We start from the raw sequence: 11,524 nt of genomic DNA, 5'->3' as shown, positions 1-11,524 counted from the left end.
TACCCACGTGACAGCTTTGCTTCAGTAGTGGGTGGTCAGCGATACTCAAGGCCAGGGGCCCGTTTCTCGAAAGTCCCGGTAACTTTTCGGGCCCGAAATCAAATATTCAAATCGAAATATAAAGAATAAGAGCGAGTGTCCTGGACAGCAAACTACTCCACTTTGTTTCATTAACTGATAGTTTTATCATGTAAGATGCAAAACTATTGAAACCTCTGTCTGGCATGTAAACCAGAACAGCTTTACGGGCCCGTTAATTATCGGGACTTTCGAGAAACGAGCTCCAGGACACTTAGACATATATCATGGCCAGACGTGACAGAGAGGGTGTTCTTTCCGAGGAAGCTGCATAAACAGCCATCAGAACAGTCGCAAAGACTGTTAAACTAAAACAAAAATATTTGTTCCAACGGAGGAACTACAGAACATCGCGCGTCAGTCTGAAGGCTCACTAATCTCAAAAAAACATAACGGACCGAACCCCAACCTCGTCCCCAGGGCTTTTCCATTTTTTAAGGGAAAAGCCCTGGGGAAGAGGTTGACCGTACCCGAGGGGTACACTCAAGGATTGTTTGGGTAAAGTTTTGCCGCCGAGGGCTTCAAACCCACACCCTGCTTAAGACAAGAGAACTTATTTTAGGACCCTGATTTGTTTCGTTTCGCTGACAGAACTAAGTTATTTTTCAAAAGAACATCGTCGAATTGGATTTTTTAGTAAAGAATTGCTGGTACCAGAAATGTAGACAGCTTATATCCAACCTTCACATCCTTTTAAAAGATTCCGGTCCAAGACCCTGAAAACCATGCCCTGCTCGGGGACACATACCCGTCAAGGCCAAATAAGGGAGTGCCCCCCCCCCCGCCACCTCCTTCCGGGAAATACCTACAGAACAAAGAATTCTATATGCAATACGTATGTAATCTACCCACTCGAAAGAAAAAAATAACAAGAATCTGCTGGAAAATTAAAATGAAACACTAAAAACCAAGATTATTTTTCTTTTTGATCAAAGACAATATATCAAAGTAAAAGAAAACAAGACAAGAATCGAAATAAGTGAATTTTATAAGTGATACTCCTCAAACACGGTAGCCATCAAATCGGCATGATATTTATTTATAAGGTATTTTATATTTGGTTTATTTATTTCTTCTTGACTTCACTAGCGGCTCTTTCAACCATATTTCAGACAAGAAGGCCAGTAAGTATTCATATAAAGACAACGGACTACTTCCTTAAAATCTTCATAAGTTGTTAAGTAGCGTGAATTCGTCAATCTGACCCAATCTCCGTTTTCAGTTATAGATAAAACTTATTTGTTGATTCATTGATGATATTTTACGGTTTTTTTGGTTTTGTAATTTTTTTTGCCTAGTTTTTGTAATTAAGGGTGTTCCGGGGGCGTCCGGCCCGTCAGGGGGTGTTCCGGAGTATTCCGGGGTGTCCCGAGGATGTTCCGGAGTGTTCTGGGATGTTCCAGGTTTTACAAACTTAACGTTCATTTGAAAATTGTAAAATCGACGCTGTTGCACCGCACGTGGCAGCGCGCGTCGGCTAGAAAGGAAATAGTGAGTAATTCACGTGACAGTAAAGTCTTGATTAAGGCCACTAGGATCCACAGTTCCATATTTGAAAATCAACGGTATCTCCACGTTAATCGGGCACGTGAGCTAATTTAACGGACTTTTTAACGGTGTATAGTTTTGTACCCTGAAGAAGGCAGCATTTCCGAAACGTCGATTAAAACCTTGAAACAGCGTTGATTTTACAATTTTTAAATGAACAGTGGGTATTTGAAAATGGCTGCCAATGGCTGCTATCCGTGCGTTCCAGAAAGAATTGGAGCTTGGAGGTGTTTGGTTTCCGAAGGGAGGCCTTAAGGTTAATCGTCCAAAAATACAAGTCATTGAAGAAACAATGAAAATCAACAGCTCAATGTGTTTATTTCTGTCCAAAAAACTTTATTTTATATGTACATGCTTATTAAAGAATATTTTGTTTTGACAATATATGACAGCCAAAAAAGACGAAAAAACATTTTGGCCAACGAGTATATTACTTACAGTACCTGAATTGTAAGTTACATTCTTTATATCATTTAAGGTCCGTTTTCTACTGTTTTGAAACCTACAATCATGCCCTGCCTATATCTCTATTACGTCTCAAAAAGTGTCTCTTCTAAAAAACGCTTCATCGCAGGTTAAAAGGAAACCTATCCTGGGTCTTTAGATAGAAAAGTGTTGACATCACACGATCATGCACATGTGCGCTATACTAACTACTGCATAAAGATTGAAAAAATTGCAGAAAAAGCGCCAACAAAACGCCACGAAGTCGCTTGAAAACCGCCGAAATATTGTCTGTGTAAACTGGCTTGTACTGTCTTGGTTTGCACAGTACTGTCGGACAACAAGAGCTTTTAGAATTACCTAGAGGTGTTTTTTCTGATGAGCCTTTCAAGTCCTAATATCAGCTATGATACTCTCCACACCGTCCTTCATACAATACCTATGGTAATGTTGAGGAGAATTTGCTTAACGATCAAGATGTGTAATCGTAAGTAACGACTTCCGTTACTCTCACTATCTTAGTGTTTGCTTGAGCACTAAAAATGTTAATAGAAATTGGATGTACGTCAATATTAAGGCTTGACGGGTTATAGGTCCAGGGGCCCGTTTCTCGAAAGTCCCGTTACTAACTCTCGTTGCTTTATGAGCCGAAGTCATATTCCAAAAAGAATAGTAGCGTCGGGTTTAATCCCCTAACTAGGCCGTTATATTTCGCAAACTGGTTACTTTAACGCATAACTTTTAAGACTATTTAAAATACCTCAATCTTGAATGCAAATACGCCAGCTTTTGGGGGCGTAAATTACGGGGAGATTCGAGAAACGGGCCAACGGGAAATTGAATTCCTTGTCGACTGAGTCCATTTCATACACTGTGGGAGTTCCACCAGCCTACACATAAGAGGAAATCCAACTGAAAAGCTATTTCATATTTTTGTATTTCTGGAACAACGAGTAAAGTATTCTGAGTGTTGACTTGAGGTCCTTTTGAACGACATCTGCAAAAAAAACAAACGAACGAACAAAAAAGCTCAGTCCTTAAGGTGATTCCCTAGTTTTGCACTGCGCATCTCTTACTGTGCATAACAAGATGGCCGCCGAAAAAAGGGCATGTGAAGTAATATTATTAAAATGAAGTTGACTGAAGAGAAACGCTATTGGAATTTTTGCTTGCTGTTGTTTCTTGCCGAGGTGAGACTCAGTGTGTTGGGAATGTGCATAACGTAAGCAGTACGCGTGTTGCTGAGTTCGACTTCCTCACGGAGAACCTCGATAGTGGATATTTAACTTGTGCTTACTCACTTTGATTTTCATTTAAACACTTTCTTTATCACATTGTGCCCTAAATGTGATATCTCGATGTAAATTCTGTAAAAACGGATTTTTTAATACTTTCTTCCCCCTTTCACATACATTCTATTTTGAAACTCGCCCCAGTCCTCTCTCAAATTCGGAGAAAATGCGTTTGGTGCGCACTTTCTGCAGCTCTACCGCAAAAACGAGTACGGTGACCCCCATTTTTTATTTCATGATTTTAATAAGGACAGTGCTTCCTTTCGATGAGAAAAAATTGACACAAATCTATGTTCAGTTTTTTGGCAATTTTACTAAATTGTACGGATTGAGCCATCACGGGTCGAAAAGCGCGCGTCCAATTTAATTTTACTTTGGAGCGTAAAGTAAAAACAAGGGCACTAAAAGGCATTTTTCTGGTACATAAGTGGATAAACAATACATTAAAGCCAAATTCTGTGTGATGTCACATGCATCATCGAAAAAATCTCTCCTTTTTGTCTAGTTTTGCGCTGCCCGCGGTTTTTGTAAAAGGGTCCTAAATAGCCGTATTTGTTAGCATTGTGACTTCGAAACGAGCACGGTGACCCCCACTTTTTATTACTTTTTTATCGTCTTCTTGACTTGTTACATCAGTGTACCAAGTTTTAGCTAAAATCTATGTTAGGTTCTTTTACTATGGAATCACCTTAACAAGAAAGTTCACAGGGTTATCCTGCTTGTTTACCAGTCGATCCTCGGCTTGGACAAACGGTACGTAAAATTCAGGACTGGTAAAATTTGGCTCAGAATCGCGTTTACCGTTTGTACATACCGGTGGAACCATTTACTGAAACTGCCTGGAACCGGTATCAACGATGGGAAATGGAACACAAATTTCCGTTTGGAATGGAGCGATTTTCGTATGCCCTTAAAAAATGGTTTCGGTAAGTGTTTGTTATTTGTTTTATCAGCCAATGGATGAAAAGATCAAAACATGGACTCTTCGTTTTCCTGCCAAAGAAAACCCTAATATGGAGAAGGCATTGCTCGATTGGCCACTTGTGTTGCAGGATGACGTCGAAGCGAAGTATTGGATGATTTCTAGAAAGTTCTCAGGCATGAAGTTTTTTCACCCGAGCGTTCGCTTAACCAACCAAAAGCCACGCGCGTTTGTATCCGTTCAATAAACCAGTCAAATCGCTCTATTTCCGTTCGTTTGTTGTTTCTGTTTTGTTCGCGCGTTTTCATTTCAAGGTCATACGAAAATCGCTCTATTCCGTCCGGAAAAACAGGACTACCTCATCAGATGTTCCGTTGCTCCTGAAAATTTTCCGCTGGAAAGACCCAAAGAGTCATGTTCTATGTACTTTCCAGCCGGATTTTTCGGAAACTTTTAGTCAACAGTAATCAACCCCTGTGATTTACATCAGTGTTATTCAGGTGGCGGCCAATATACAAAGTGACTGTGATTCAGATTGGTATTGTTTGCATTGACTGTCCTTGAGACTGTCCTCTTTTTTTCACTTTTAACACAGATTTTTTCCTGTTGCAACTTCTGTTCCGCTCCTCCAAGATGTCAAAAGGGACTGAATACTTGGAGGGAATTGGGGTGGGGGGGACACTGTTTGGGGTCACCCTCCTCGCTTAATCTCGTAATAACTACAGTGGTTTAGCATTCTTTAAACCGAGGTTTTGAAGACCAGGAGGGTACTCAACAAACTCCGCCCTGAGGTCCCGTCCAGTAGTGGTATAGAAAGTCCACCCCCCCCCCCCCCCCCCCTTCCTCCGCTCCGGGCCGAAGAAAAGACCAAAATTATCAGCCGAGAATTATCTTTTCTTAGAGATACACCTTTTTAACTTTAAATTTACTTTACAAAGTCTTTTACCTTCAGGTTTGGCATGAAACTTCATTCCACTGTCTCTCATGAGGTCAATAGCTAAAGCAACATTATGAAGCTGTTTTGAAAAATGAAAACACCAGTAAGGAGCGAGCTCAAACAACAGGGATGTTGTAAAGGCTTCGTATCTTTAGGCAGATGGCAAACGCAACGAGAATGTCAAAAAAGCAGTAAGTTTATCTTAGCAAAAGAACAACTTTGCACGTGGAGCTAACTTTTTGGTACATTTTTTTCTTTTTCAACTACGACGTGAAGTTGCCTAGTTTCACGTTTTATCGAGAAGGTAATAGGGAGCTTAAGCAAAGAAGACGGCGACAGCAACGAGAACGGCAAAAAAGCAATAGGTTTGATAAACAAAACAACAACTTTGCACATGCATCACATCACGCTTTGTGTACTTTTCACTGCCGTCACCGCACAACTATGAAGTGAAAGCGCCTAATTTCACGTTTTGTGAAGGACGGGAACAAAAGACAACGACTTTCTTTTTCTTTTCCTGTACTTTGACACAGTCCTTTAGAATTCAACTCCACAAAAATTTGCCAACATTTGACGAATTGCACAAGATAGAATAAGCACGATCCCTACTTCTATGAAATTATTAACTGCAGCATACCTTTTGATCTTTGTTTGCTGGTGTGATGTAATACTGGTAAAGTGGAACAAAGAAACCTTCCAGAAGCCCCAGCAAAATGATAAGGTAAACACCATCATGGAACTAAGGCAACAAAAATGAAAAAAATTAACAATTTCAATTTATTACTAATCTATTTAAAGGGCAGCAGTTCCTTTTATTACTAAAGTTTATGTAGTGAGCCTCCACAATGTCATGATAAATTTTCATGATTGCTCTAAAGTAGCCCCCACCCCCTCCCCTGTATCCCGTGGATCCACTACCCTACTTCGTCAAAAATTAATCCTATACGAACATAACTATTACAGACTTTCTTTCTCTACATCTTTCAATATTGGTCACTGTATACACTGTAAGTAACAGGATAATTTTTTTTAAAAGATAAGACCTTTTATTTTTCATGATTTACATGTGGTTCTGATCATCCTCATCACCTTTATGTTGATTGTATGAACAATTTAAAATACCATAAGGATGATTTAGAAGTTGCTTAAAAATGGTGATGTTATATGGTGTGTCTTGTCTAGTTCCATGACCATCTCTAAAATTTCAAGTTGCTGGCTAAACAAGACATGTAGGCAGGAACAAACAGCTAAGGATTTTTATTGGAACTAACTTCCTACAACAGTAGGTAGAGGTCACATTCATTGTGGTAGCTGGGGCAAAATTCCCATTTCATGGCCCTTAATGACAGCCCTGTAGTTCATTAGTACCTGTGAGTCAATATTGTCAACCTCCAGGCTTAACTTGCTTAGATGCTTGTTAACAAAACTCTGCAGAGACTGTAAATCAATCAACCAATCAGCTGTCAGTAATTACCATAATATTATACTTTTTTTGAATGTCTTTCAATTTCTCACAGAATTGGCCACTTGCACACAGTGTCATTTTACTGTTACTAATACCAGACTCTATCTCATTTTGCCATTAATATTTATAATTGAAAATCCCAAAACGTAAACATCATTACCGGGGGGGGGGGGGGGGGGGGGGTACTGCCATATATGGGCTATATAGGTATGTGCCGCTGTGAAGGGTATGGTTTTCAAGCAGTTTACTCTAGGATAGGGTATAAATCAGAGCGTTTGGCTCTAGAATAGGGTATCATTTTTCAGGAAACTGATCAGTTGGTTGAAGATTTTATCTAGACTAGCTACACAGCTACTCTAGGATAGGGGGATTTGGGGCATTTACTCTAGTATAGGGTATCATTTTTCAAGAAACTGATGAGTTGGTTGAAGATTTTATCTAGACTAGGTACACAGCTACTCTAGGATAAGGGGATTTGGGGAGTTTACTCTAGTACAGGGTAGCAAAATTCAGCTGAACTAGCTCTGGTAAAGGTTAAGGGTTCCAGGCTCCCAGCGGCACATCCCCACCCAGAAATTCCTAAAGTGCCCCCCCCCGGGCATCATTAGCACTTGAAAAAAAAAACTACCATTATACATCAGAAAGCTCATGCATAATATACATACATACCGGGTATTCTGAAAACATACTTAATGCGCAACTCAACCAAACATCGCATGGGAGAAACATGGATGGCAGAAATAACAGTTTTCAGCTCAGATAGATGGGCTTTGACTGAGTCAAATCTGTGGCAATTACTTGATGTACCTTATTGTAGAGTACTTTAAGGGCTGCCATAATTTTGCAAAAATTAAATTGCTATACCTTTTTAACCACTTTTAGCTTCTCTGGTGCATTATCAAACAGTGCATCAAAGGCATCTCTTTCTAGAAATGAAAAGAAAAAAACTGAGCTGATATAAATGACTGACTTGACAAAATAGTTACAAGGAAACAGCCACAACCATTAAAAAGGTTTAGAATGAACTGCAAAAACATACCAGGCTTTCCTTCATCACTGAAAAAGAAAAAAATGATCGAGAGTTAAATTCTGTGATTTAAAGGTCATAAAAATGGTCACTGTCATTCATTAAAATTAGGGTAAAATTTCAACAAGCAACATGGCCTTGAGACAGCGACATGAAAAAGAAGAAATTTTGACAAACGACAAAAAGGTGTCTTAAAACTGCACAGCAATGAAAAATATGCACATACAATATACAAAAAATAATATCAACATGGACATGCATGGCTTCCTTCTCAAGATATGAAACAAATGGTTTTGAAATATTCAGATTAGGGTCACATACGTACCCCTCAAGAGGGCCACAAAAAGACCTAGCAAGACTTTACACTTTAACACCAGACATCAACAGTTACATCTGATATTCTAAGCAAAATGGCTCTTGATGCTCATGCCACTTACTCTTCTCCTTCAGTCACTTCGGTTATCTCTTCAACAACCTTCTGAGGAAGCAGAATGCCTCCTCTTTTCTGCACAGTGACTGTGTTTATTGAAACTCCACTGGGCAGTTTCTGTGGACACTCAAAATGACGTGCCAAGGCAACCAGCAAATGCAGAATGACTACAATGTCCTTGTCATGTATTCCTAGAGAAAAGATCCCATCACAATATAAAGTCAAACTGAGTTTTACAGACACACAGACACCTCATCATTACATCAGTTTTCTTTGTCCCTGAGGAAAGCCCTTGCATTTTATGTAAAGTCAATCTGCTTAACAGGGAAACTTTCTATGGCCCCCCTCAGTGTCCAGTGTTTTGTGCTTCTCACTATCATAAGGTTCAAGCCTTTATTCAACCTTTACAAATCCTCATTTCGGCAAATAAATGCAAAATTTCTGTCAGTTTGTCAGTACCGACAAATTCACTGACAACTTTTAACTTGATTAAGCTAGGGTTCAACTGACATGAACTGACAAACAGACAACTGACAAATTTTGTTGGTTTGTCAGTACTGACAAATTCACTGACAAATTTTGTCTTAATTAAGCGAGAGTTCAACTGACATGAACCGACAACTGACAAATTTTGTCGGTTTGTCAGTACCAACAAATTCACTGACAAATTTTGACTTAATTAAGCGAGAGTAAAAATGACATGAACCGACAACTGACAAATTTTAATTTGTCGGTTTGTCAGTACCAACAAATTCACTGAAAAATTTTGACTTAATTAAGCAAGAGTTCAACTGACATGAACCCACATGAAAGGTCAAAGGGCCAGTAAGGGAAAAATGAATGTTCATGTATGCATGATGTTGCAGGCACGATATGAGTTTAATAATCTCATTTTTATACAGTATCATGTCCATGCCTTTCACATAATTTTTGGGACCAAAAGCAATGTGAAACCACCATGATAAGGCCTAAGAGCACAATCGACAAAACTCAACAATATATAATACATTTTAAACTTGTAAATCTCTGATCACCTTTATAGCCTTATAGTCTAATTGTAGATCTAACAATCTCATTTTGTGTTTCTTTTTAAATGAATGCGCATGCCTAAATTTCAATTGAAACCATTCAATTACAGTGTAGAATGGCAAGTATATGACATTCCTGTTATCAAATCAAGTATCACTATAGAGCCTCTGTATGGGCACCTGCCGACATCTACTTTGTTGCTTGTTGTTTTTTCATCCATCAGTTTTTCAGGTGAAATAGTGGCCTTTACTGGAATTAATTATTTTGCATGGTAACCCTAGGCCTATAGCTAATAGTGAGGTCAGAGCACCACATCGACGACGAAAAGTAGAAAATAACCAAAACAAAAATTTTTGAAAGTGCATCAAGCCGGACTAACGTTTTCAAACTTTATTGAAAAGGTAGCATCACTTTAATCTTTAAGATGGTTGCCTTACCAATCTTTGACGTATTGTCACCACTTCGGTTTCTCTTTCGGAAATACCCATTCAGAGGCTTATTTAATAACGTAAGGGTAAAGTAAATAAATGCAACTTGGTTGAAATATCATAAACCTCCGGAGTAAATTTTAAAACTAGACCCTTATAAATATTTACCGTTTAATACAGTAAAAAAAATCACTGGTTGCGCTTTTCCAAATAGCACTATGTCTTAATACAATTCATCTTAACAGCATGGAAAGTACAAATGTAAAAATGAGCATGCTTATAAGAAGAATTTGTAGTTCAGCATTCACAAAACTTCCGATACAGCAGGAAAAAGGTTCATACATCGTACCAATCTGATTTGTTTGTATATGCCGGCAGAGTAAGACCTCGTATACGCCTTGCAATATGTTCCAAATGTGATATCTTTGTGAACGTCTCCAATAATAGTGGTAGCCTGTTTCAGACGTTCCAACTGCCGAGTGTGAGAGCAAGATTGAGAAACTTCTTAATATAATAACCCATTGTTTTGTCTTTTTTTCCTCTACCTCCAGAATCTGAACGTTGGACACTTTCAAAAAGGACAACAAGTTCCTTTTGTGAAAAGGGCCCTGGATACTCCGCTTTTGGTGTTTTTGGTGTTTTTTTTGGTGCTATAAGTGAAACAACAGAGGATCAGACTGTCTGTGCTACAGTGTCTGTGTTTTTGTAGAAAACTTGAAGCATGTTTTTGTCCAGGCAGACTGCTTGTTTAACTGCCAGTTCGAAAGAAGAAGCAGACTAATGTAAGTTTTTACGCGCGGGGGATACTCCCTTATATAATTGCCTGATAGGTATGTACTGCCCAAAAAGGTATAGCAGTAAGCAAAATAAAATAAAGCAGAAAAGACATTTTTACTATTTTCAATGCTAACAAAGGGAGAAACTTTCTTCAAAAGCTCTTTTGATCAGTTTACCCAGAAAATCTGTAGTTTTCATGATGGAAACAGAATTGTATTTTACAAATTCCCTTTTTTGCATGGCCCCTATTTTGTGGAAAGCAAGATCCTTCCAACAGTTCTATAGAGGACTAAGCCAGATTACCATAACCCTAAACAACAAAATGCTGTAATTTCCATGCTAGAAAAAACCACGTTAAATTGCTTTCATTTGGATAGGTAATTTTAGAGCTGGATGTAATAATTATTGTAAAATTTATTCATTTTATAGCCATGTGCAAAATTTGACTGTTTCAGGTTTGGGCTTTACTAATTTTTTTGCTCAGGAAATTTTCACTACCACCTTGCCTTTCATTATTTATCTTCCTCTTAAAAACAAAACATATTAAACCACAAACACCAGTATAAAAATTAATCTTACCAGGCAAACAGCTGGCTCCAAGGCTTGCACAACAAAAGAGGAAAATTCTTTCTCTTCTGAATCCTGATGAAAACATTGGGCATGAGAAAATTACACTGCAAGCTTACACTTTAATTTTGTGGTTTTATGGTTTTGTGGCTTGCTTGAATGGCCTAATCTTTGCCATGATTGATGGGACCACAATAGGCATTCCTCCATCTATATAATATCTATTTTAGAGATGTTTATTCAGTCAGTGACAGTAGGCTGCTCAGAAGAAAAAAATCTGAGTTCTCCAAATGAGGAGACCCTCTGGCTACTATAGTCCAGATACTCCACCACTACATGAGACTTGTGGAAGCTAGCACCTCCATACTAGGTTCATGTGTCAAACATCCTGCAAGCTGCTAGCTCTGGAATGTTGATGTGTGCTCATGTGCATGATCGTATAACCAGAAAAAAAAAAAAACAACAACAACATTGTGCCACTGGACACTTAATGTGATCTCTTCTATATTCACCAAGCTTAAAATTCACCATCACATTTCTAAGACATCAAATAAAATCACACTTATTTCAGAATTGTACA

The 11,524-nt window shown here is 38.6% G+C and overlaps 1 protein-coding gene and 1 pseudogene across 1 annotated transcript; one reads left to right on the top strand and one right to left on the bottom strand.

Annotated features, from left to right (window-relative positions):
- The window catches only part of LOC140945081 (zinc metalloproteinase nas-13-like), a 276,809-nt pseudogene that overhangs the window by 207,918 nt on the left and 57,367 nt on the right, over positions 1-11,524 (top strand).
- LOC140946523 (beta-parvin-like) lies at positions 2,741-11,032 on the bottom strand. The gene is made up of 8 exons (XM_073395655.1): positions 10,957-11,032; positions 8,151-8,334; positions 7,726-7,742; positions 7,551-7,612; positions 6,590-6,658; positions 5,859-5,960; positions 5,231-5,300; positions 2,741-3,067 (listed from the first exon to the last, which is right to left on the bottom strand). The coding sequence occupies exons 1-8, from the start codon at positions 11,030-11,032 to the stop codon at positions 2,991-2,993; spliced, it is 657 nt and encodes a 218-aa protein (XP_073251756.1). The 3' UTR covers positions 2,741-2,990.

Source organism: Porites lutea, chromosome 8, assembly GCF_958299795.1.
Source record: "Porites lutea chromosome 8, jaPorLute2.1, whole genome shotgun sequence".
NCBI lineage: Eukaryota > Metazoa > Cnidaria > Anthozoa > Scleractinia > Poritidae > Porites > Porites lutea.
This window is presented reverse-complemented; position numbering and strand designations above follow the sequence as displayed.

Bases quoted from the DNA above. Each gene is read 5' to 3' on its own strand.
- LOC140946523 (XM_073395655.1), bottom strand. From the start codon at position 11,032: ATGTTTTCATCAGGATTCAGAAGAGAAAGAATTTTCCTCTTTTGTTGT. The intron at 8,335-10,956 runs GTAAGATTAATT...TCTTTTCTCTAG, and splicing joins TGGAGCCAGCTGTTTGCCTG to GAATACATGACAAGGACATT. The intron at 3,068-5,230 runs GTAAAAGACTTT...TTTTTTTTGCAG, and splicing joins GTTTCATGCCAAACCTGAAG to ATGTCGTTCAAAAGGACCTC.